A 26,458-nucleotide genomic window follows, 5' to 3' on the forward strand; every position below is an offset into this window, starting at 1 on the left:
GCTCAATCATAGCTCTGAGTCTGTCCCTTTCCTGGCTCACCAGTTTCAAGGACTCCCTGCGGGGGTCCAAACTCAGCTTCCCGCCTACTTGACATCATCTCCCATTCACTAAGGGAGGCCCGCTGCAAGAAAGCTTTGGTTTTCAGGAACATACTCCATGCTGAGATTCTGTATGAACAGGTACACACATATATACTCACACACATTTACATATGCAAACTTACACACACACGTATACACAGCACTGACACAGAAGTGATGCAGGATGCAGTCACCTCTTCCCCTGCACAGAAAATCCCAGTTCCATCTCTAGATCCAGCTCAAAGCTGCCTCCTAGGTAAAGACCTCAAGAAATTCCCCAAGACAAACCCAGGGGAAACAAATGATGAAGACAGTGTATGACAATCTCCTCCAGAGACTTATGCTAGAAATTACTGACAAGTCTTCTGTAGCTGTCACTCCTTCCCCTCTTCCACATGATTCTAAAAGGGAAAACACCCAAGACTGGATGCTTGGGGTGTGTGTGTGTGTGTGTGCGCGCACACACACTCTAGAACTCACTGGGAGAATAAAACGACGCCTAAGTGTGTGATACAGAAAGGCTCTGGTACAGAGGGAGGCAAGAGGTGGAACCCCTGTGGTGGGAGGTGGCACAGGAGGCACCGAAAAGGAGGATCTGTGGACCAACAGCTTCTACTTCACAACACAGTAACTCCCAACTGAAGCCTGATGTTAAAAACAAACATAGGGCCTGGCAGACAGGGTGGGGGGTGGGGAGGCATTCAACAGCCTTATGGGTTCTTGTCCTATCCCCAACAACTGATAGAAGGAAGCTGGGCCTGAGATTAAATGGAGTACCAGAAGTGGGTTTTCCTGGATCCATGTGTGAGAGGCAGAAGGAAGGCTCCGAGGTGTTCAGGGGTGATCTATAGTACGCCCGGGCTTCCAAAAGCTGTCTGGCTGAAAATAAGGCCAAAACCAGGCTGCGATCTGACTGCCTGACCAGGAATGGGTGGTGGCCCCAGATGAGGAGACAGCCCCACACAGAGGGCAGAGATGAGGGGATCTAGAGTCTCTGCATCCCAAAGCAGTTCCAATCAGAAGACCCAGGGGGAGCGTTAAGGAGAAGCCACTTTACATCAATGGTCCTCAAAAGTGTGATACCAGGATCAGCAGCAAAGATCACCTGGGAACCTGTTAGAAATGCACATTCTCAGGACCCACAGCAGGCTTGATGAATCAGTGTTTTAGAGAGCACTGCAAGTTCTGGTTTGAGAACCACTGTGTAGTGTGGCCCTCTGTGGTTGCCTCCCCTCTTCCTGGTTAAAAAGAACATCTGGTAGCTGTGATTCCTGTCTCTGGATCAGAACAATTTCTTAAAAGATCAAAGGTCTCAAAGTCACAACCTAGTAGGTGAAATGCAGCGAAGAGAGATAAAAAAAAATAATCTGCTAACCTCCCTTAGCAGCTAAATCCCTTCACTGGTCCTCACTGTGCTTAGCTTACAAGGTCCTTCCTAACCTGGGCCCTGATGCCCCTCTGGGGTCCTGCACAACTCTAACCTCTCGATACCAGCCACAAAGGCATCCCCTAAAGTGCCAAGCTCTCGGCAGCCAGCCATCGTCACCGCCCCTCCCCCACAATGGCCCTCCCTGACCACCTCCACTTCATCCCCTGCTGTAACAGCACTCCCATCACAGAACTCATCATTAGCACTGCAGCCTGGGCCATAAAATTCAAGGGGGGCTGCTCCAGCACCCAATAGAGGAGGGCACAGAAAAGACCCATAAAATAACATGATGGTGAACGAAGCCAACTCTTAAACACATTTGACATTCCAGCTATAAAACACATTATCCCTCCCTCAGTATTTGAAATAGTCTTAATTGTAATTAGGAAAAAAAATGCCTACTAAAGTTTTGAAAGCCATTAAAGAAAACTTTAGCAAGCAGCAGAACCACAAGCAGTGAGAGAGAAGGATTTGCCCGCCTGGGAGGTGGTCATGGAATAACACAGGGGACACAGAAGGTCAGCACCATTAACTGGGAATCTCTCTACCTTCACTGGTGGGGCCTTGCTCAAACCAACCATAATACCCGGGAACTTCAGAGTCTCCCAAGCCAGCACCTAGCCAAGCCTGAGCCATGCATGAGGCAGCAGAGAGCCTCTTTGGTGTTTCCCTCACAGATCAGCCGTAAGCCTTTGATCCTGGAGGCTCCCAGAGAAACCTCCCCCTCCTCCAAGGCAGCACCTGGGGGAACCACCTGGCTCCCAGCTTCTTGTAGGAAGCCCAGAGTTCATGCTTCAGAAGTGTGCCCCCTAACTGGTCCCAGAGGTAGGTGGGATCCTCCACTGACTGCCCACCCTTTAGCAGACCCAGATGAGAGGGGAGACTCTCAGGACCTGGGGCCTCATAGAGAAGCCAAGCAGAGAAATTAAAAGAGGGGGATCCCTTTAGTCCTCCTGCTTGAAAAACAAAAAGATCCCTTTCCTAGCACCAGCTGGCAGGTAGGAGCCTGTCTCCCTTCTGTCTGGACATCCAGTCCTAAAAGGAACTCAGACTCTCTATCAGTCTTCCCCAGCCCACGCCTGGGCAAAAGTTTACCTTTGGGAAAATGTGGGGGTGATGAGGAGAACAAGAGGGACGTCAGCCTGACAGACATCGCAGGGCACTGGGCCTCAGATATAATCAAAACACTGCCTTCCACCATAAGTAGGCAGAACAAGTATTATTTTATGGGGAAGGGAGGGTGTCACAGGAGTGTGAAGGAGGAGTGGGGGCCCAGTTTGGCTGTAACTGGTTTGCTTCAAAGAGAGGGATCAAAATGGCCTAATATGTGTGTGTGTGGGGGGGGTTGTCATAAACTCATCCCCTACATTCCCGGTACAGTAGGGGGTGGGGTGGGATAAGGAAGAGGTGAGGAGTGGAGGGGTGAGTCTCCTTCCAGCCGGATGGATTGACTGACCGGACCCCCTTCTGTGCACGGCGGGAGCAACTGACTGGTCGAAGTGGAGAGATCCTGCAGGCAGCACATTTCAACCGGAAAAGCACGCGTGGGGGTTCCCGGTGCAGCTCCAGTACAAAAGGCCGCTCAGATTTGGCAACCTGGCGCGAGGGGTGGGGCAGGGCAGGGCTTTTAGAGGAATTTACAGATGCACGTTTAAAGACAGCCGGTCCGGATCTGCCACCAAGAGTGCTGCGTAATATCGGGCGAGTCCCTTCCCAGCTCTGGACCTCAGTTTCCCATCCACAGAATGGGGGGACGGGGTAAAGAAGAATAAATGCTCTTCTAAATCCGTGCCAGCTCTGACTTTCAGACTTCAGTCCTCGGGAGACGGAAGGGCTGGCTGTCTTTCTCGGTCTAGGTTGGTAGGATGCTCCCGTCAGACTACTTCCGAAGGGGGCACCTGGCTGTGGGCCCAGAGAGGGGACGTTCTAGGAACAGCAGCTAAAGAGACTGTGTCAGGAGGCCGAGGATCCAGGATTAAGCGCGTGCGAGGGGGCAGAACTAGGAAGCAGCGTGGGATCCCTGACCTCAGGGTCCTAGCCCCAAGCTGATGTAGGAACCAGAGCGTTGCCTCAGTTTACCCACGCGCACCGTGTCTCAGGAACCAGGGGTGAGACCAAGGGACGCCTTACCTTGTCCTTTTTACCGGCCCCGCTCTCCTCCGCGGCCGAGGCGGCACACTTGTTGAGCAGTTTCTTGCCACCGCAGGCCGTCGGACTCCAGGTGCGGCCGCCAGAGCAGGCACCTCCCGGGAGGTCTCCGGCACCGCCCGCGGCGCTCTCCACCTTGATGAGGCGGTGCTTCGGGGAGATGTAGCGCACCTCGGCCGGGGTGGCGGGCCGCCGCTCGCTGCTGCTGCGGTAGAGGTGCGGGGAGCCGGAGGACGAAGACGAGGACGCGGCGGCGCCTGCGCCGGAGGAGGCACAGCAGCAGCCTGCGGCGCCCGACGCGGACGAGGCTGAGAAGGCGCGCTGGCCCCCGCCCGGCTCCCCGCCGCCGCCGCAGTAGTCCAGGCGGCACATGGCGCGCAGTTTGCGCAGCGAAGAGCCAGGCCCGTTGTACGGGTCCTCAAAGTCGCGCTCCTTCTGTGCGCGGTAGGCGCGGATGAGGTCGCTCGTGCTGCCGCTGTCGTCGGGCAGCGATCCCGACGAGGTCGAGAAGCAGGAGGCGGCGGCCGGACCGCAGGACGCCGAGGCGCCCGCGGGGGCTGGCGGCACGGCCTGGGGGGGCTGCGAGGGCCGCTCGCCCCGGCGCCGCTGCTCGCGGTAGTCCGGCCTCGGCGGCTGCGGGGGGCTCTTGGTCTTGCTGTTGCCCAAGCTGAAGTACTTGTTCAGCCACTTGGCCATGGCGAGAGGCCGCCTAGGGCCGCGGCGCGGGAGCCCGGTCCGCCGCCGCGGCCATTCGGAGAGCAGCGCTGCGGCCCAGGTCCCTCGGCGCCCCGGCCCCGGCGGGGGGCGTCCGGGGCGCCCGCTCCCGACGCCAAGTTCAAGTTCTCTCCGCCGCCTCCTGCCGGCGGATCCTGGCCTCCAGCAGCTGCAGCACCGCCCTCCGCCTCTGCCGCGCGCCTCCCCGGCTTCGGATCTGTCGCCCCTCACGGGCGCGTCTCATGGGATCCCGGCCCGCGGCCCCAAGGAGAGCGAAAGGCCCGGGCGCCCCCCGTCTGGTACACTCTGGCCGTGCGCTCCGCGGCGGAGCGCGCTCCTGCCCCGTCGGAACCGCAGCCTTCGCCTGGGCCGGAATCTGCGGCTGCTACGGGAACTTGTCGGCGTCCTCAGCCCCCCCCCTTCTTCCTTCCCAAGAGCGCTGGGGGCAGCCCGGCCCCCAGCCGGAGAGCAAGCAGGAGGGAGAGCGAACGAGCGACGGAGGAAGGCAGCCAGCGCCCGCCCGAGCCGTGCGCCCGTGCCCGTCCCGGCGGCGCCTGCCGCTGCTGCCGCCGCCGCCTCCCGAACCGCCGCGTGTGTGACACCCCGGCCGCCAGAGCCCGCCCCGCGCCGCGGCCCCGCCCTCCCCGGGCCTGCGCGCGCCCCGCCCCCCAGCCCGCCCCCGCAGGCTCCGCCCCGCCCACCCCCGCGAGCCTGGCCGCCAGACCGCGGGCCCAAGCCCCGCCCTCCTCGTGCCCTGGTCTTCAGCAGGCGCAACTCTCCACCTCAGCACGCGCCGCCACCCGCGGCCGCCTCGGCGCCAGCCCTGGGGTGGCGCCTGAGGGCACTGGGGTCCCGCGGCGCTGCCGGCTCCGCCTCGTTCGCGGCCCGCCGCCGCCTGCGGCGTGAGGTTGCCAGTAGGAGCCCACCGCGCTCAGAGGCCAGACTGGTGCGCATCTCCGGGTGCCCGCGCGCCGTGCACCTCAGGGACCCCCACTGTTGGAGGGGGGACACGGGGGGCTAATTATCCCCGGACATTTCTAGTGTACAGCATGATCCGCGCGAGGGAAGTGCGGCCTGGGACCCCTCGGGGACAGGGTGCCTAATCCCCTTCTTGAAGGGACAGAGACTCAGGTCAGCCTCCGCGTGCCAGATCTTCGGAGGAGTCTCTATGCTAACGAGCGTGTTAGCAGTCGGGATGACTGATGCAGCCGGGGCCCGGCACCCTTCGCGGCGCCAGGCCGAGGGGAGGCCGGACGTTGGCTTCCCTTTTCACCCCTGAGGAAGTCGGGGCTTTAACCCCGTGCACTGCCAACCCGAGGACCAAAGGAGGGCCACCCAGGTGGGCCTGGCTGCCACTTCCCGGTCTGGTGGCGCCGAAATGATGTCATCTCCACTAGTCTCTCCTTCGCAACTTAAGATCGTCCTTTGATTATTGACCAAAACTGAGGAAACTGAGGCCGAGGGAGGGGGCCCGCTTGCCCAGTGAAGTTTCTCCTGAGAGGCACCAGAGGAGCTGCCTGGAAACGAGGTAACTGCCACGAGAGCCGGTGCTCCTTTGAGTTTGACCGCCAAACCCCAGGGTATTATTAACCCTGAGGTGTGAGGACTGAGACCCCCAAGTCAGAGGAATTCCCTCAGAAGGCTGACTTATTAGGACAGTGGCCCTAATCATTAATCGTCTCCACTTGCTACCTATGTTCGAATAGATGGGCTTTGGGGGGAGTCTATTCTTTTTTCGTATCCTGTAGGAAAAGTGGGACCTGTTAGGGCAGGTGGAAGGCCAGAGGCTCTTTTGGTCAGGACACAGCCCTGGCTCCCTGGCCATGCTGGATGTGGAGGTCCCATTCACAGTCTGAGAGCTGTCGCCTCTTTGCTGCCTGAGGCCACAGTGGGGAAGTGGCAGAACCAGGACTCCAACTTGGATCTTACTCTGAAGGCTGTGCTCTGGCCACTCAGCCGCACACAGTGATGTAATGGAATTGACTGCAGATTGTCCCTTCAGGATGAAGCCATTTGCTCTTTCCCTCTTTGGTCAGACAGGACTGTCATCCTCTATGAGCCAGTTAATTTTTTTAAACCCACCATTATAACTCCCACAGCCACAAACCCCATCTACGCAGCCCCTTCTTTGCCTGAGATGTACCTACTTAACATTTCTCAGGAAATAATCTGTGTGTGCGTGTGTGTGTGTGTGTGTGTGTGTGTATGTGTGTGGGGGGGGGTGGGGAGAGAGGGAGAGAGGGAGAGAAATGTGTCTAGGGGATATTGGAAGACCCAGAAATTGACTTGGGCCAAAGTGTTTATTTCGGGTAACCCTAAACTGAAGTATCTCAAATTATCCTTTAAATCACTCCTCTGCTTTATCTGCTGTGTAAACACTTAATTATTCTGTAAGCAAGAGAGGCCCAAATAGAAAACCCAAAAGGCAAGGACATCTTCATTGTAAGCCCCTCCTTTCAACCAACCACAAATCCTCTCTGGCTCCCTCCCCTCTCATTTAAATGGTTTGTAGTCTCAGAAAAGAGGAGCGGCCAGGTCCTGGCAACAGGCCAGGCCACTCAGGACAAGAAAGTCTTCTTCAGGATCTGGAAACTTGTTGCCTGCATGTGGGTTGCACATGGAAAAATTATCTCTGCCTTTAGGTTTAGGTTTAGGAAGAAAAGTTATATTTCACAACTTATTTTTTCCATTTCACTTTCAGCGGACCATGGGGTTAGACCCACTTTTCCATGTGATGCCTCTGCTGGGGTATAATTTGCAAGCCAAAAATTATTGTAATGCTATAGTATTATGCCAAAAACTTCCAGAGCACTTGTGTATCTGCTCAACCCCAACACATTCTGTATATAATTAACCCTACTCATCAGCCCTGCGAGTTGGTGTTATTCCCAGTTTACAGATGGGGTAACTGGACGAAGGTAGTATTTACCTCAAGTAGTCAAAAACACATGGGTGTTTTCCTTTGGGAACTAGTGTAGACACAACTTAAAGGGCAGAGTCAGAAATAATCATTCTGAAAGGAAACAGAAAAGTTTCCTAAAGACTATGTTGGAGGAGTAGTATGTCAAATGGTTAAGGAGACAGGAACTCACAGGGAAAGGACTCAGGGCACTATAGGGGGTTAGAGCTAAACAGACTTTCCTTTCAGAGAAACAGCCACCCCATTTCACAGAGGGAAAACAAATGACTGAAGGGAAGAGATAGAATCCAGAGACACACCTGGGGTTTGTACCCAGTCTCCTGATATCACAAACCCAACACTATGCCCATTCTGGCATTTTTTACTCTTAGCTCTCCCCTCCCCACCACCACTCATCTCTGATTTTCTTAATGGAAGGGTTGAGTATGATCCTGTGTCTGTTTCTGCCCTGTCTCTATTTCTCACTTCAGACCAAGCTGGGGACATGGCAGCTCTTTTCATCCTTCTTTCAGTATTTGGAGGTAGCTATGTTATTGATAGAGGCCTGGAAAAAATGATGCCACCAACCCAACAGACTCATCTACTTCTTTCAGTTTGGGCCAACAAATGTTAATGTCAGTCTCCTGCTGTGAGCCAGGCCCCAGGGCAGGAGTCTGGCCTGGAAGCATAAATTTGGGAGCCAATAGTGCTCTGAGAAGACCTGAGGCAAAACCTTCAGTCCTCCTAGACACCTTCTTTCATTCCTGCTCCATCCAACCCTTCAGGAAGGAGTATTCAGAATCCTACCACTTCTCACCAACTCCACTGCTTCCACCCCAGTCCAACACTCCATCTCTTGCCTGGATCATCAGAGGCATCTGTTACCCATTTCCCTGCTTCTGTCTCAACACAGCAGCCAGTGATCCTATTAAAACTGAATCTGATTATGTCCCTCCTCTGCTCAAATCTCTCATTAAATCCCCATGTCCCTAAAAGTAAATGCCAAAATTCTTATAGTAGCCCATAAGGCCTTACATGACCTAGTCCCCTCAAATTCCTGACTTCTTTTTTGTACTGTCCTTTCTCCTGCTCCAATCAGGCTGCCTCTTCCTGGTGTTTGTTGAACATTCTCACCTTGGAACCTTCCTACTATATCTCCTCTGCCTAGAATGCTTTCTCCCAGCTGTCCCCATGGGTCATCCTTCCTTCCCTTCAGGTCTGTATTTAAACATCACACACTCAGTGAGGCCACCCCTGGGTACCATTTCTAGAATTGTTTCCCCACTCAACACTTCCTATCCTTCCCTGGTTTGTTTTTCTGAGTATCACTCAACTCTATCTCATGCACAGCATATTTTACTTATTTTTTGTTTGTCTGTTATTCCTTGTCTTGCCCCACAATGGGAAAGGGATCTTTGCTTTTGTTCACTGCATATCTCCAGTGTCTAGGACACTGCCTGACACCTAGTAGGCACATGATGAATATTTGTTCAGGTGAACAAGTAAATGTGAGTGGGCGATCACGAAGGGTAGAAAGGCAGAGAGCTAAAGCTTGACATCTCTGCCGTGGACCCGGTGCTAGTGGCTATTAACTTTGATCTGGAGGTGGGAGCATATCAGACTTTTTTTTGAAAGTTTTTGAAGCAAGTGTGTTCTGGTGTTCTGTTCCTATGCTATGTCTCTAAAGCAGAGGAAACAGAATGAGATTTATGCCTGACTTCCCAGCATCTGAAGGGGGTTCCAAGAAGGTTGTGGCATCCAGGTAGCCCCCTTCCACAAAAGTCCCAGTCATGCTGGAATGCAAGCCTGTCCTTGTGTCACTGAGCCAGCTCTATTCTCTCCACCTCGAGTACAACTAATCTTAGGAATCTCATTATGGGTCGAAAGATAATCCTCTATATCTAGATTAAAGGCTGTGTTTTGACCATTACCACACATTGAGCATTGAGCCGACAGTTTAATTGAACTGTTTATGCTGCTGCCTTGATCTCTTCCCAGAGAATTTACAACTAATTCTGAGTGTCTCTGCGAATTAAGTGGGCCTCTCCCAACATGCTTTGCCTGAAGTTTGCCTGTGCCAAATCCCACTTGTCCTTGTGTTACCCAATTATGCACTCTTGCTCACAACTGTCTCTGCTGGTACCACTTCCAGTCCACTTCCTCCCTGAGGTGGCCATTAAAGATATGGCTCTGGGAATGGCCACATCCTAGGACAGCCTCTGTGATACCTGCAGCAGCAGAAAGGGGGTGGAGGTGAGGATTGGCATGGGAGCAGAGAGAACATAAATCATACTGATTCCTTTGAAGTCACCTCCAGGCAACTGACAATGACCTCCTAACTAGAAAAGGTACAAGTGTCTTTAGCACAGTTAAGTGTGATGGAAGGAAAAGAGCTCTGGACTGAGGTCAAGACTCCTGAGTTCTTATCCTGGCTGTCTTCTGACTTCCTATGCGACCTGTGAGGCCTTGCTCTTACTATTTATAAAATAGGAGCTGGCAGATCATTGTTTCTCATTCTGTGTTATGGAAGTGTCTAAGAGTAGGGTTGCCAAATTTAGAAAAAACAAAACAATAATAGCAAAAAAAGACATCCATGCAATATTTGGGACATATTTACAGTGAAATACTATTCATTGTTTATCTGAAATTCAAATTTAACTGGGTGTCCTATATTTGTCTGTCCATGTGGGAGATAAAAAAGGCTCCCAACCCCTAGCCTAGCCTCTGCTAATGAAATGGACAAGAGCAGATGTTCTTAACCCTGGCTGAACATTATAATCACTTACACAGCTTATATAGTACCAGTGACCAGTCTGTATTCCAGACCAGTTAAGTCAGAATTTCTGGTGGTGGATTCAGGCATTGTATTTTTTTTTTTTTAATTAAAAAAACCCTTCAGTGAGTCCAATTTGCAGCCAAGTTTGAAAACCACTGGACTAGAGCAGGGGTTCTCAAAGTGAGGTCCCTGGGCCAGAGCATCAGCTTCATCTGAGAACTTGTTAGTAATACAAATATTGGCAGGGAAGGGGAGAAGAGAGAAAGAAGGAAAAAAAGAGAAGAAGGAAGAGGAAGGGAGGGAAGAAGAAAGGAAGGAAGGAAAAAATAAAAGGAAATATAAATTGTCATTCTGACTTCCAGACTTTCAGAATTAGAAGCTAGGGGTTATAGCCCAGCAAGCCTTCCAGGTAATTCTGCTGTAGCTAAAGTCTGAGAACCAGTTTTAAAGTTCCTTAGATAACAACAGTGACCTGTCTTTTGGGGCCTGATATATATGTAGGTGCTAGGAAAGCAAATTAGTTGAATTGCTTTTCAGTGATGCATCCTAATGGTCAAACATCTGGCAATTACAGCATAAATTATAGAGGTTGCAAACCCACTGGGTACAATAGCTTTTTCAGTCCCAACCATCAGTCTGATAGCAGTCTTGAAGGCTACCATTGGCACCCGAAGCTTATTGCCAATAGGACAAGGTAGTCTGGGAAGAACCAGAAATGGACTACAAGTGTCTGAGGGCATAAAGTTCTGGGTCAGGCAACCTGAAGGCCCAGCAGAAAGGGGCTGTGGAGCCCGTGGGCAAGGAAGAGTGGAAAGTGTGGCAGAAAGAAACCACAGGTGGAGGGTACATTAGGTCAGCCCAGGTCCCAAGGAGACTGGGGCAGTGAATATCAGGGGTGTCTCCAGGGCTGGTTAGGCCAAGTCACACTGCTTCTGTGAGGAACCAGCACCAGGGCAGGCCAAAGTTGATGCAGACTAGAGCAGGTGGGTAGCAGAGGTGGAGAAGGGAGGCTATCCTTGCTTTGTTTTGCTTTGTTCTGTGTTAAGAGGCAAGTGGTGTTCAAGAACAGAGCAGCATTTTTGCTGCAGTGGAGGAGGGCTTAAATGCCAGCCCACTAGCATACCAGGTTTTCTCTGGGGGTCTCACATTCAGGTTTCTTTGCTTCTGGGATGCCAGGTGCCCAGAATATGTGACTCTCTTGTCCTTGAGAGACATCTGGAGGGCAGGTAGCAGGGACTGTGCATTATTCATTTCTGTCCACCCCCAGGCTTTGCTCAGTGCCTGCCAAAAGCTAGGCCCTGAGTGACTGTGTGTGGAATCGAATCCAATAGAGATCCAACAAATCATCGTTCTTATGTATGAGTTATCACCTCAGGCCCTAATAAACCACACCACTGAGAGAGCCCAGACATTCCACATGCAAAAGGGCACTTGTCACCTTTGGAGAGTCATTGCAGACTTTCCTCCTTGCTGCCTTCCTTTCTCCCTTCCTTCCACTGAGCACCACTCCTGTGCAAAGCCAGATGTTACTGACCAGCTTTGCCATGAGGGCTTTTCGCTTTGTAGGGAACAACTGAAAAAAGAAGGCAAGAGGCAGCAAACATTGAAACCTCCATGATCACACTTACATGGGTTCTGATGTGAATTGCTTTGTGCTAGTGTGTACGACTGTAAATCTGAAGAGTTTAATCTGCTTCTCCTCATCTCCAAAGTAAACTTCGGAGTTCCTGAAAAGGTGAAATTTATTACTTCAAGCCCTACAGTTGGGAAAGTGATTTATATCCTGCACAAAAAATGTTCTTTTGATGCAGTTTCCATCCTCTCACTTTGGCTGTAACATTTAAAGACAAGTTTTTTAATGTTTTATTTATTTTTTGAGAGAAGGTGAGCGGAAAAGGGGCAGAGCGGGGGAGGAAAGAGGATCCCAAGTGGGCTGTACTCTGACAGGGTGACAGCGGCAAGCCCGCTGTGGGGCTTGAACTCAAGAACCACGAGATCATGACCTGAGCCAAAGTAGGATGCTCAACCAACTGAGCCACCCAGGTGCCCCTAAAGACAGTTTTTAAAAGTCACTTTCCATGCATAGTTTTCTCCCACTACAGTTTATGTTTTTCCTTGAATTAAAATGGTTACCATGCTGCCATCTGAGGCTTTCCTAAGTGGGATACATTGGTCTTAGCCAAAGCCAGGAAAGAGTTAAAGTTGCAAATGGCAGTCTGTCTTCTATCTCAGTTTGGGGGTGGGGTGGTGGAGACTGCCCAATTGTGTGTCCTTCTCTTTCCTTCCCTAGGGCTGAGTGCAGGATATTGAGTCTCCCAAAATAACTCAGACCCTAGGGGTAAATGCCTGCTGGGAATAGGGGATTCTCTAGATCAGAGGGAACTTTCAAGGCCAAAAGATCTGATCTGGGCTTAAAGAGAGAAGAGCTCAGCCACTTTACACCGAACAACCACTAACCAGTCCTTACCAAGTCACCGGGAAACCAGGTATCGGCTTCTTTCACCAAGCTGGCATCCAAGAGAACGATCATACTCAGATGGAGTCCCTTAAGGCCAATGGGTACGGCTTGGAGAGGCACTGACAGATGGGGGCAGAATCTCAGTGAGCCTCTAGGTCATTGGAATTTCTGGAGCTCTTGGAGTTTACAAGGTGCTGTAGAATCACTGCTTATTGCACATGTTCAGAGGAGGGAGCTGTTGGTTTTCAGCCTACCAGAGTCATGGTGAGTGAAAAGGATCCTTCTGCCCAGTCCTCAGTGCCCACTCTGATTCATTTGGTCCTAATGTTCAGAGAGTGATGAACTTGGGGGCTCTAGACTGTGGGCTCACTTCACCCCCAAGACTGGAGCAACATTTCATTCATATACTTTGGATCCGGAGCTAGCAGACCCAGAGAAAAGTATTGCTTTCTTCATGAATTTCCAGCTTTTATTTTTATAGTTCTATTCATATTTCCATTTGCTCCCATTTGTGGACATCTTTGTGGTGGATAACCTTTTTATGTTATTGTTAGGCTTTCACCATAGGAATTCACTTCTCCAATTACCACTTTTGCTATAAAGTGGCACATCCACCATGGCCATGGTGTGGGTCCAGGAGCTCAGGCTTGAGAATCACCTAGAAAACAGTCAGAATGTATACTCGCAAAACCACTGCAGAGAAGCTGACTCAGATCCTAGTGGGTGGGGCCCAGGAATTTGCATTTTTACATGAACCACAGCTGATTCTCCTCAGATGGGACAGGGACCCCACTTTGAGAAGCTCCAGCTCATCTCTGAGCTCCAATCCATGACATGAGCCAACAAGTTGTGTGTGAAGGCATTTTTGACTTTTTGTTCTTGTGGTCTGACCTTCAGAGGGTCAGCCTGCCTGCATCTCACTCAGGCAGGCAGGCAGGCTGCCTGTGGTAAGTGTCCCTGCAGGGCACCATGTAGCCTCCAGTTGTGCATTCCTATTTATCCTGAGCAAATCTCCCTCAGTGGCCAGTTAATTGGATTCTGAGAAGTGTAGATTAGGCTGAAGGAAGAGGAGAGAACAGATGTGAACACTGAGAATACAGAGAACAGTGTACTGGCCACTGTGCTCCGGGCTTCACACCAATGGTATCTGCCAACATCCTGTAGAAACACTCACGTTGGGCCTTAACACTGCCATTTTCCAGCTGAGGAGACGAGGGCTCTGAGGTCACACAGGTAGTTGTGGTAGACTCAGATATGTTCAACTTAAAGGACTTCCTCTTTTCTGGTCTTTTTCTTGGGGGTTGGAGAGGAATGGATGCATTTATAATTTTTCCCTTTTTACTTTGAAAAATTTCACACTACTGAAAAATTGCAAGAATAATACAATCAACCCCAGACTCTTTAATTGTTAGCATTTTGCCACATCTGCACTCTTATCTAATTGTGCTAATCCATTTGAGAATTTTGAAGCATTGTGTTGAATTACTCCTAAATAGTTCAGCCCATCTCCGAAGAAAAAGGGCATTCCTCCACAAAACCACAATGAAATGATCATACTTGGGAAGTTTAACATTAGTACATTGTAGAGGCTGCTTTTAGACAACAGGTTTGAGCAATGAAAACTTGATCAAGGCAAAAGGTCCCACAGCAACGCCCTGGCTGAATACAGACAGGTTCATCAGGCCACTCTCCTCAAAATATCCATAGAACCTAACTAACCAATGGGCTATTTACAACCAGGTACAGTTATCAAAAAAAGGAAAATTCTGTATGTCCCCATACTTCCTTCCTTCCCCATTTTTTTTAAAGTATGCTTTGCACCCAATGTGGGGCTTGAATTCTTGACCCTGAGTTTAAGAGTCTCATGCTCTACCAACTGAGCCAGCCAGCCACCTCTGCCCCTGCCCTGGCACTGACCCCAACCTTCCTCCAGCTTCTACCTGATTGTCACCCCACATTTTAGGGGTCTCCATCCCATTGAGAGAGACATAATATATATTACTATTTAATAACTGGTAATTACTTTACCAATTGTTTGTAAAATGTCCATTGTAGCTTTTTTTTTTTTTTTTTGATTCAGCATTCAATCTAGGATCACTCGCTGCATTTACTTGTCACATCTCCTTAGTGCCTTTTCATCTAGAATGGTATTCCAGTTTTTGTTTTTTATCTTTTGTAACCCTGACATTTTTTAAGAGACCAGGCCTGTTGTTTTACAGAATATCCCTCAATTTGGATTTGTTGGATGGTTTCCTCATGACGTATTCTTCTCAGGGCTTCATGTCAGAGGGACAAAAGATATGCCCTTTTGGTTTGTCCTCCACAGTCTCTTGCCAGGTGAGGATACAGTTAAAAAGACTAGTGGTAGGAAGAAAAGCAGCATAGGTTTGAGGAATCAAGGCAGGTTTTGAAGAGCAACAGAAGCAAGTTCAAGTCCTGGCTCTGATCTCTAGCTGATTGACCTTAGACACAACCTACCAAAATACCTTAAGTACAACTCAAAATATCCTGTTTCTTCTTCTAACACATCTCCCAGCTGCACCTTTTTCTGTGCTTCCACATTTTTTCCCATTCTAGGGCACTTCTGTCCTTATGGCCTCCTTTCTGTCACCCATGCCCCAATCTGTCCCACATGTACTACCATTAGTTGCCCTAAAATGTGTCCTTTGCTATCATATTCACCTGACTTCCTTCTTCCTCAGTACATCAAGTCTGAATGTCTGGTAGTCAACACCTTCCATTGTTGGACCTTATCCCACCCTACCTGACCTTACCTCCCCGTGTTTCCCATGGGGAAATGTGATTGCTCTTGATTTGGCTGCTAGCACATCTTTTCTCTTCCCTCATTAGAGTGATGACCCTTCCCTTCCACTGTTGGGTATATATACATGTATTGGTTAGAGTATGGTCACAAACAGGAGCTGCTGGAATTTAAAGTAGGACAGTATTGGGGCTCCTGGGTGGCTCAGTCAGTTGAGCACCTGACTTTGGCTCAGGTCATGATCTCACAGCTCATGAGTTCGAGTCCCACATCAGACTCTGTCTGTGCTGACGGCTCAGAGCCTGGAGCCTGCTTCAGATTCTGTGTCTCCCTCTCTCCCTCTCTGCCCTTCCATCTCTTACACTCTGTCTTTTGCTCTCTCTCAAAAATAAACATTAAAAAAATAAAGTAGGAAGATATTTAATAAAGGGAATTAAGTACTTACAAAATCATTGAAAAGTCTGCACAAAGGTCAAGGAAGGCCACCAGTTTTGTCACTAGCTCTCCTAGATAGGAATTGGAAGGAGCTTGGGAAACCAAGAGAGATGATCACAGCTGCCTTCAATCTTGAGGCCCAAGTTTTTCAGGAATATACTTAAAGGCCACTGCAAAATGTCATGTCTCCTTAAGCCTCAAGTTTGACGTTGCCAGAAGAACAAAAATCTGGCTTCTGCCTTATTCTGCCTTCCACATCTTGGCAAGTGTTTCTCACTCATATGTTCTACTCTAGGGTATGTAGATAGGGACTCTGGGACATGTCCTTCCCAAGCATCTAGACACCGTGGTATAGGGAAGAGCATAGAAGGAATGCTGGGTCAATAAATGTCTTTCCCTGAGACTCTGCTGATGGAGCTAGTGAGAAAAACTTTCTCTGTTTTCTGTGATTATAGCTGGAAGCATATGAAACTGCTTTCTGTGGAAGCCATCTTTCCTGTCTTTTGGAGGGAGCTCAGATGTGGCAGGAGAGAATGGGGCCCTCAAAAGATGACAGTGAAAAACAGAGCTGGAGATCAAGAAGGAGACAGAGACAGAGAGAGAGAGAGAGAGCAAGCTGATAAGATTGTGTCAGCCCTGGATTTGGTCATATGACCTTTGCCAGTACTATCCATGTCATTTTCAGTTATTGCAATCCATAAATTTCTTTTTTTGCCTAAGCTAATTTAAGTTGGATTTCTGTTATGACCAAAAGAGTCCTAATGAATAGTGGGAGGGATACATGTAAACATTACACAGAGTGTGGTATGTGCTATACAAAGAGGAGTAACAAAGTGGTATGAGCACCCAGAGACAATGTAAGAAGGGAGCTCATCTCCATTTTATCTGGGAAGTGTTATTTTAGCTGTAGCTTTTATATTAGTTGTTACTTCTCATGGCCTTTGCTTCCTTTCAGAATACTCCTCTTCCTTTTCTTCTTGTGGTATTGTGATTTATAATAAATATATATTTGGTCTGTATCCTGTTCCTAGCACAGAGTTCCCAAGACCCTTGGAATTTATTATGTGTTAACAGCATAAAAGTGAAGTGTTGTCTTTTGTTATTCATAGCAAGCCCTTTTCAACCACACCTGTTTATGTTAATGAAGTGACTTTTGGAAAGCCCCTAAAAATGGGGGCTGGTTGCCAGGGGAACCAACCTAGTGATTAGAGCCTTGAAACTGTCAGGATCCACCCTCCTTTCCAGGAAGGAGCTGAATTAATCACCAATAACCAATGATTTGATCAATCATGCCTAAGTAATGAAGCCTCGGTAAAAGCCCAAAAAGATGGAGTTCAGAGAGCTTCCAGGTTGGACAACACAGAGATGTGGGGAGAGAGGCATGAAAGCTTCTCACCCCTTCTCACATAACTTGCCCTAACCACCATCTTTTATTTAGCTGTTCCTGAGTTGTAGCCTTTTGTAATGAACCTGTGATCTAGTGAGTTAACTTTTCCTGAGTTCTGTGAGATGCTTTAGCAAATTAATCAAACCCTAGGAGGGGGTTGTGGGAACCTCCCAGTTACAACTGGCTGGTCGGAAACACAGGTAACTTGGACTTGTAATTGCAATTGGCATCCAAAGTGGGGCAGGGGTGGGCAGTCTTGTGAGATGGAACACTTAACCTATGAGATCTGACGCTATCTCCAGGTAGATAGTGTGAGAATTGAGTTAAATTGGGGGATACTCAGCTGATGTTGTACAATTGCTTGATATGTGAAAAACCCACACACCTGGTATCAGAAGTAGTGTGGTAGCATTGTGAGAGTAAAGGAAACATATAGAAATGTTTTTCTATACTCTTCTATTTTTAAGATACTTCCTGTCTTCCAAATACCAGTTCAAATCTGCTCTCTCAGGGGGCCTCCCTACCCAGTTCACCCCAATTCTAAATTCTTGAAGTTCTTGGCACAGAACAGTTGAACATAAAATTATTTTTAATTTTTGTGTGTTTTGACTTCTCTTATTAAATGTCAACTAACTCCTCAAGGCTATGGACTACATCTTACTTCCTCTCTGCATCACCCATCCCCAGGTTTATCACCATTGATGGTGCCTAGTTGATACTTGGGAGTTGGCGGATTGATAAGCTCAGTGGAGAGGCTGAAGTTGCCATGGGCAATTAACTGGAGGGGTAGGAGTGGAGGAGAGGAATGCTGTCCAGGTACTAGCCCTCCAGGAATAAGGAAGCCTTTCCAAATATGCTTGGCAAAAAGAGGTGGACATGGAGTCCCAAGCAATCCCTATCCTAGTGGCCACAGGGGGGCGGCAGAGGGTATGGCCCAGGTGTAAGGTAAGATATAGATGGCAGCTGGATGAGCCAACCAGTCAGCTAGCTGAGCCGCATTGGAAAGATCTTGGTCTAAGAAACTTCCACAGGATGAGGTGGGCCTCCTAGCAGAAAGCCTGGAAAGCAGGGTACCTGGACCAAGGTTAGGAAAGCCAAAGGATGAACAGATGGATGGTGGACATCAATAGGCATCTAAGGATGATCAGAACCCTCCAAAATCAAAGTGAGTGAACTTTAAGAGATCTAGATATTTTCTTAAGGACAAAGGGGTGCCTCAATGCCTTGGCAAAGGAAGCAGGAAGTCCAAACGTGGTATAGTGGTAAGGGCAAAGACTGGAAAGCAGGAGACTTAGAGTTTCATCTCTAAGCTTATAGGTCCTCAGCCCTCATGAATGCTTTTGCCGTATGACTTAAGCAATGACTTTCTCCTCCCTGAGCCTCAGGTGTCTGATCTTATACAAAGAGGATTGGTGTCTGCAGACTCAGAGACCAGTCCTATCTTTGCCCTGGGCCCCCATGGTGGCCAGGAATCCTTCTTGCTTGACTGGTCTCTGGGGTTATGTGAATAAAGCAGTTCAGTTGGACATAAAGACATATCTTCGTTACCCCTGTGTGTGTACACCTGCTCTCTTTAAAACTGTTGATGGGCCCTGACCCATGGAATCAGGGCTATTCAAAGACCTTTAGAGAAGTTAAGCAGTCTAACTTTTAGATGCACCACCCCATGTCACAGCACACATCAAAGTGTCCCCACATCCCATAGTAAATTCAGTTATTTGTGCTTTAAAATAATCTTGAAGGTGCTTTTATAATTTTGCTTTCAAGATTATTTTGCTAATTTAATTTCCAGTGGCTATGATTTCTTGAAATCATAGTGCATAGTTAGGAATTCCTTGAAGTGAAAGAACCCACTAATTGTTTTTAGATATAATAAGCTTTTTATGCCTACCAAATTGAGCAAGTTAGGGAGTTGACATGTATTTTGTGGACATTTAGGTTTTATTTTTTAAGTTTCTTTTGAGAGAGAGAGAGAGAGCGTGTGTGCACATGCGTGAGCATGATTGAGGGAGGGGCAGAGAGGGAGAGAGAGAGAAAATCCCAAGTAGGCTCTGTGTTGTCAGCACAGAGCCCTATGTGGGGCTCAACCTCACAAACCTGAGATCATGACCTGAGCCAAAATCAAGAGTTGACACTTAACCAACTGAGCCACCCAGGTGCCCAGACATTTAGTTAATTTTTGATTTTGGATTTTCATTTTGCATCTTGGAGTCAACAAGAATGTATGTGGTGTGCAAATATTTTTCTAGGCTCTTAAAAAGCTTGTATATCTTCAGTCCTGTGTATATGACACCTGATGAATAAAACCCCCCTACCTGAGGCAGCTGAGACAGAGTTGGGGGGGGGGGGGGATCATTTCTTTCAGTTGTTACATTTTATTTCATGTCCCCTGGTCTGGAAGCCTGAGTGAGCTGTGAGTGCATCAACAAGAAAAGGATGCCTCCTCCTACTTCCCTTTAATCTCTGAAACTTCATCGTAGCCATATCTTACAGCCAAGTCACACAGGCAGGCACGAAGGTGGCAGAATTTCCCTGCTCCAGAGGTTTTGTAAGGCTGGGTTCCTCCCAGCCCTCTCAGGCATACCACATTCAAGCTGGACACCATCCCCATTGTCAGTGTTTCCTCAGAAATCATTATCTCACAAAGGGCGATATCTCACCAGAGAATTTGTTTTCTCCTGCTGATAATTTCTCTCCATAAACATTTTTGAGACAGATGAATAGGTGTACCTTTCTGGAACAGCAGGCAGATGCTGGGGCGTGAAATGACTTTGTGAGGCATGTTTTATGGATGAGAGGAGGGGCCCGAGGGCCGCCTTTGATTTCCCCAGCCTCTGACCTGGCTGCTGATCAGGTTCCTGTTCTGCAAGTGACCATCCACTCCACTACTGCTCAACTGAAGCTTTTTTTTTTTTTTTTTTTTTTAATTTTTAACTATAGAGAGAAAGAGAGTGCAAACAGTGGGGAGGGGCAGAGGGAGAGAGAGAGAATCTCAAGCAAGGTCTGTGCTCAGCACAGAGCCCAATCATGGTCGTGATCCCACAACCATGAGATCATGACCTGAACTGAAATCAAGAGTTGGTCGCTTAATTGACTGAGCCACCCAGGTGCCCCTCACCTGAATCTTTAAAGCCCCACCTTGGGCAGAAGCTACAGAGACTATCAAAGAGTTGGCACAAAATACCACCAGTCTGTAGCACTCTGGGTCCGCTATGAAGACGTAGGCCCCCCAGGTGCATTTCACAGCCAGTACTACAGTCTTCAGATACTTTATTATGCTGGCATTTTTTTTTTTTTTAATTTCTCTCTCTCCTTCTCTCCCTTTATACAACTATGAAGGGAATGAATTCCTTTCCATCATGGTGTTAATGAATCTCAAAGGAAAAAAAAAAAAAAGAGATGGGATCTCAGAAAAATAAAGAAGATAACATAAAAACAGCAGACACAGTGACCTTCAACAAAATGAACAAATGTGGGATTTTTCCGTTCATCTCTGTCTGGGGAATGGGGAGGGTGATTGTTAATAACAAAGTGGCACCGAATGACTTGCTGACAGTTCATCAGGGTCCCTCTAAAGCCCGGAATCAACAATGCCAAATGAGTCATGAAGGTGGCAGACCGCACAGGAGTGACAGGGTGGGGGACAGGATGGTGACACAGAGCTCAGGCCCAGGGCATAGGCTCCAGAAAAGGTTTATTCCTACCTCAGGGTAGGGTTGCCAGGTTGAGCAAATAAAAACATAGGACCCCCAGTTATATTTGAATTTCAGGTAACAAATAAATTTTTAGTATATTTGGGACATGTACTAAAAATTCAGATATATTGTTTATTTGAAATTCAAATTTAACTAGGCTTCCTGTATTTTCTCTGACAGCCCTACCCCAGAGACACCAGTACTTCTCATCATTTTCTAAGTACTAAACACTTTTCTAGGTTCAAGCTCCACCAGAAAGAGATTCCCTCCAGTCCCAGCTTTTGAATCCTACACTGTCTTACAGGTCCAATTCAAATGCCACATTTTTGGAAGATTTTCCCCCTAAATCAGTTCCTCCTTCCTTTCTGTCCTCTGGCCCCATAGCATTTTATTTACGATTTTGGTTTATACTTAGTTGCTTATAAGCCTATTTCCCCCTCCAGACTGGGAGCAACTCAGAGGCATGGGCAATATATAGATTCTTTTTCCCATGGCCCACAATATAGCTTCATTTGCACCTCATGTGTAGTCCATACTCTGAATGCTGAATGAATGAGTGAATGAATGATCATGGCTAACATACATTGAGTGCTGACTGACTATATGCCAGGCATGGTTCTCAGCACTTGTCATGGATTTAATGTTTGAATAACCCTCTGAGGTAGGCACCATTTTTATGTCCATCTTAACAATGCAGAAATGGAGGCACAGAGAAGCTAAGTAAATACCCATAATCACACAGCAAATAAGGGGCAAAGCTGGGATTTGAACCCAGGCAGTATGGCTCTTCACCTCTGTAATACATTGAAACAATAGGTGAACAGAAGAATAAATGGAAGAACAAATGGAAGAATGTACAAGCAGAGACAGGAAGCAGGTATTATGATAGGAGGACACAAGAAGGGGAACCCAAGGTAGGTGTTAGAGCAGAAGCTGGAGGAGTCAGGGAGACTATTAAGAAGGCAAGCTGAGGGATGTACCTAGGCACGTCAGTGAGTTAAAAGGCAGCTCAGCAGTGGAAGAGGCTGATCTTTCCAGGTTTCTGCTTTGGAAACCAATCCTTGTAGAGGGTTTGCAAACCCTCTGCAACTCTGCAGGGGCCTCACTGTAACTCTCTTTCCAGCTTCCTGCCCCAACCTTCTTCCTCCAGGGGCAGAACCTACCTCTGCTCTCTTAAGAGACTCAGACCAGTGGGATTCTAAGGCCCATCCAGTCTTTCCCCAGAGCTCTCAGCTAAGAGTCAACGGGCTTGGTGCCAACACCCTCTTTGCTCCTGGGCTCCCGTCCCTCTGTGTCTGGTGCACTTCTGCCTGGCCCTTGCCATGGGTGTGACACGTGTGTTACACAAAGGAACCAATGTGATCCATGGGAGAGTGATTATGGACCCAAGTCGGAGCACTGCCAAGGTTATTATAGTAACATAATACTTCCTCTTCAAGTCTGTGGAAATAGCAGACAGTAGCCTACTCATACCATCAACCTAGTCTTTTCTTTTTTAATTGTGGTAGAAAACACAGAACATAAAATTTACCATCAAAATCACTTTTAAGTGTACAGTTCAATAGTGTTGAGTATATTCACATTGTTGCGAAACAGATCTCCAGAACTTTTTCATCTTGTAAAACTGGAACTCTGCGGGTACCTGGGTGGCTCAGTCGCTTAAGCCTTCAGCTTTGGCTCAGGTTATGATCTCACGATTCATGAGCTCGAGCTCCACGTTGGGCTCTGTGCTGACAGAGCCTGGAGTCAGCTTCAGATTCTGTGTCTCTCTCTCTCTCTCTGTCCCTCCCCTGCTTGCGAGCTCTCTCTCTCTCAAAACAAACAAACAAACAAACAAACAAACAAACAAACAAACAGTAAAATTGAAACTCTATGCATACTGAACAACTCCTCTTTCCTTCTGCCCTGATAGCCTAGAGACAGAGAGCTCTTCTAATTTTGTCAATGACTTTGTGACTGTGGCCAAGTTGTACAACCTCTGAATTTCCATCTGCTCACTAGGGACAAGGCCTTCTTCTCTTCTCTCCCTGCTCCACCCTGACGTTTCCTCAAGGAAAAGATAGCAAAGGAGAGCCAGGGAATGACTTGTTAGATATGCCTGCACCTCAGCAGCCCTCGCCCCGAGTGTGTTTTTTCTTCTTTTTGTTACTGAAATGAATCATGCTTAAAAAAAAATTAGAAAGCTCAGAAAAGCATTAGAAGCAAGGAAGTATGGGGGCACCTGGGTGGCTCAGTTGCTTAAGCGTTCAATTCTTGATTTCAGCTCAGGTCATGATCTCGTGAACCATGAGATCGAGCTCCACATTGGACTCTGCCCTGAAGGTGCAGCTCCACATTGGACTCTGCCCTGAAGGTGCAGCGTCTGCTTGGGATTCTTTCTCTCCCTGCCTCTCTACCCCTCCCCTGCTGTGTGTTGTTCTCTCTCTCTCTCTCTCTCTCTCTCTCTCTCTCAAATAAATATGTAAACATTTAAAAAAAAGAAAAAGAAAAAGAAGAAACAAGGATGTATTTATCCCTCATTCCATCACCCAGAGGCAACCACTGGTAACATTTTGTTCTGTTTCTTGTAGTTTTCCCCATAAGTGAGGTAGACTTTAATCTTTGAGAGTCCCTCTTTTTCTGAAGAAGAGCTATTCATTTCCACAGCAATCAGTAGCAAAGTTAACTGAGCTCTCAATTTCTTAAATATATCCTTCTTTGTGTTAGTTCACTTCTCAGATGTGTCACTTTGAGTGAAAAGCTGTTAATTACAATGGAAACGCTGCTTGGAGACGTCTTATGAAATTATGTTAATATGTATAGAGAGACAAAAAGGAAGGGGAAAGGGAGCTGATGGGCAAAACAACTGGTCTATTTAAATGGATAATTTCCTTTCCTTTCAAGTTTCCTAGTTGAGGGTCTCTTATTTATGAAAGGACTAGAAAGCTATTATTGTAGTTCCAATTTGTCAAAATCAGTAAAACTCAACTGCAAAGCAAAGTTGATAAACCAGCAAAAAGGCAAGAAAAGAATGACTTTGGTAAATGTCATGTAATTTAAAAAAAATCACTGTTATATCAGCTCAGGAAAAAAATCTAAATGATAATCTGAAGATTAAAGAAAGGTAGAGTGTGGGAGAGTCGTGAATGTAAAGGCATCCTCTCAGGAATTTCCAGCCTCAGGAAGAGAGGCCTGGGGATCTTTGGGGCTGGTTTTGTCTAAAGGAATTGGGTTTGGGGGTGGTGGAGACCCAGTTTGGTCTGCCTGACCTGGACCCCTGAGGATGGCGTGACCTGGCTTCTGTGCTGGTAGAACAATGCATGAAAGGTGTTTAGCACAGCACCTGGCACAGAGGAAGTGCTTAATAATTGTTTGGAGTAATTGCTATTATATGGGGTGGAGGAGGGAGCTGGCTCCTAGATTGTCTTGGTAGTGAGGTAGAGGTTGGGAGTCCCACTTGGAATGGAGGCAATGATGGGGAGCGGATTGGTCCCTGTATCTACTTCTAAATCCTCCCTAATCTAGGCTTCAGAACCTTGGTCGGGAAAGACACGAGCATGCATGCTTGCATGAGTACGTGCGTGTGTTTGTGTGTATGTGTGTGTGTGTGTGTGTGTTGGGCATATAGGGTGGGAAAAGCTCAGGAAGCAGGAAAAATCAACTAATATTTATTAAGCCCCTGCTATATACCAGATACCATGCTGAGCATTTAAAAAGCAAAACAAAATGAATCATGCAAGAGAGGTTAGATAACTTGACCATGTTTGTCTGACTGACCCAAAAGCCTGAGCAGGGACATCCCTTTCATTTTCTGTGGACCTGTAGAGAGATTTCCTTCATCAATTCAAGAGTTCAAGACTAACCTTGCTTCTGGTAAGGTTTCAAGAGGCAAAGTTTCCCCAATTTGAGAAAAATCAGAGACTCTCCCTTTTGGGGTGTTAAAGGGTTTTTTGCCAGTGATAGGAACCACACTATCACTGGCAGGGTGCTGTCATGGGCTTGCCAGAAACTTTCTCCAAGGCCACAATGGAAGCCGGGAGGCCTCTTGGTCCCTGCCTGGTCTGACACAAGCACTAGGTAGAAAGGAAGCAAGCTCCAACCTGCAAGCTAAGCCTGGCACACAGTGGGGCAGTGGGCAGGCTGCCATCCTTGGCACCACTGGGGCCAAATTTCTTGCAAAACGGGCTTGGGTTTCAACACGTTGAGAAAGCACAGGAGTCTGGGATCATAACTTTGCTATCAGCCCTGGGGCTGGGCCAAAGAAGACCCTAGAGAGTCTGGCAGCGCCACAACTAGAAGGGGACAGGCATGAGCACTGGGTTCCTGGGCATGTGGTCCTCCAGGGGGACTGCAGAGCACCATCTAATCTTAGGGGCCTGGGCTGGGACAGGGCATGTCACAAGTTATCCCAGGATGGAGGTGAGCTGTCTTCAGGTATCTTACATGGGAGATCTTCAAACTTAGACTGGAAAGGTTTCTAGAAGCGACCTAGTCCACAGATGATCTATTCTTGTTGAGCCTGAGTCAAGAGAAGAGATGAAACATAGCAGATACTGTTCAAGAAAGCAAGATATTTTATAGTGTATGTTAGAAAGATTTACATTCAAAATTATTGTAGTTCTTAATTTATATCCAAAATAATTATAGTTTTTAACATTTTGGCCCAGAGAAAGCTTCAGTTATCAGTACATCTTACTTAAATGGAATTACCAGGTTTTGCTGGCTAATGGTAAGAGTCACACTTAATGAATGTTTTCTGTGTTTTAGGCCCTAGTCTAAGTGCTTTACTTGTAGTAACTCCTTTGTTCCACATAACAACCTTATACAATGGTACAAATATTTTTGCTTTAAATATGGGAAAACTGAAACACAGAGGAGTATAGTAACTTATCCAAGGTCACACAGCTAATAAGGGGAAACTTAGGTTTGAACCCAGGGAGTCTGTCTGGCTTCTGAGCCTGTGCTCTTAAGCACTGTGTTCTAAGGTGTTCCAGATAATGAGAACTTACTTTCTGTGGGTGTTTTGCTAAGTGATCATTCATTCATGTAAGGTATTTGTGAGAACTGTCATGGTGAGAGTTTGGGGGACAGTCAGGACAAATTGGAAAGACTGGAAGCTCGACATCTTGACCATCCCCACTCCCCATGCAATATTACAAATGAGAAAAATTAAAGCCCAGAGAAGTCTAATGACTTCTCAAAGGTTACAGCATGAAAACCTAACTAGAGTCAGAACTTAATGTCCACACTGGGCTTTTCTCAATATATCATTCTTTGTTCTTAATGAACTCTGTCTGTATCAGGCTCTTAGAGTTCTGAATCCCCACCCCCACCCCCTTTCTCTCTGTTTCACAGCCCAAATTCTTCTCAACTACAAAGGGTTTGTGCTTTCCTCTCTGATATGCATAATCCTTGGTCCTGATTCCATAAAAAATACTCCCTGTGGGGCGCCTGGGTGGCTCAGTGGGTTAAGTATCCAACTCTTGATTTCAGCTCTGGTCACGATCTCATGGTTCCTGAGACCAAGCCCTGTGTTGTAGGGCTCTGCGCTGACCCCGCCAGAGACTGCTTGGGATGTTCTCTTTGCCCTTCCTGACTCGTGCACACACGTGCACTCTCTTTCTCCCCGCATCTCTCAAAAATAAATAAATAAACTTAAAAAAAAAAAAAACCTCCTTGAACTTTCCCATCCCTGT

The 26,458-nt window shown here is 47.7% G+C and overlaps 2 protein-coding genes across 3 annotated transcripts in view; one reads left to right on the forward strand and one right to left on the reverse strand.

The window, feature by feature from the left end:
• SHB (SH2 domain containing adaptor protein B) overlaps nt 1-4,948 on the reverse strand; it is a 135,968-nt gene extending 131,020 nt beyond the window's left edge. The window contains exon 1 of one of the 2 annotated variants that reach the window (XM_007089333.2): nt 3,641-4,948. In XM_007089333.2, the coding sequence (XP_007089395.2) occupies nt 3,641-4,354 (714 nt within the window). In that variant the 5' untranslated portion in view covers nt 4,355-4,948. The remainder of the gene's footprint in view (nt 1-3,640) is intronic. The other variant, XM_042963968.1, reaches the window with a different exon arrangement.
• A 642-nt stretch (nt 4,949-5,590) lies between these two features.
• ALDH1B1 (aldehyde dehydrogenase 1 family member B1) overlaps nt 5,591-26,458 on the forward strand; it is a 239,256-nt gene continuing 218,388 nt past the window's right edge. Inside the window, exon 1 of the mRNA XM_042964604.1 lies at nt 5,591-5,900. The gene's annotated coding sequence lies outside the window, so the exon portion shown is untranslated. The remainder of the gene's footprint in view (nt 5,901-26,458) is intronic.

The sequence above is a fragment of the Panthera tigris genome, chromosome D4 (assembly GCF_018350195.1).
Source record: "Panthera tigris isolate Pti1 chromosome D4, P.tigris_Pti1_mat1.1, whole genome shotgun sequence".
NCBI classification, from domain to species: domain Eukaryota; kingdom Metazoa; phylum Chordata; class Mammalia; order Carnivora; family Felidae; genus Panthera; species Panthera tigris.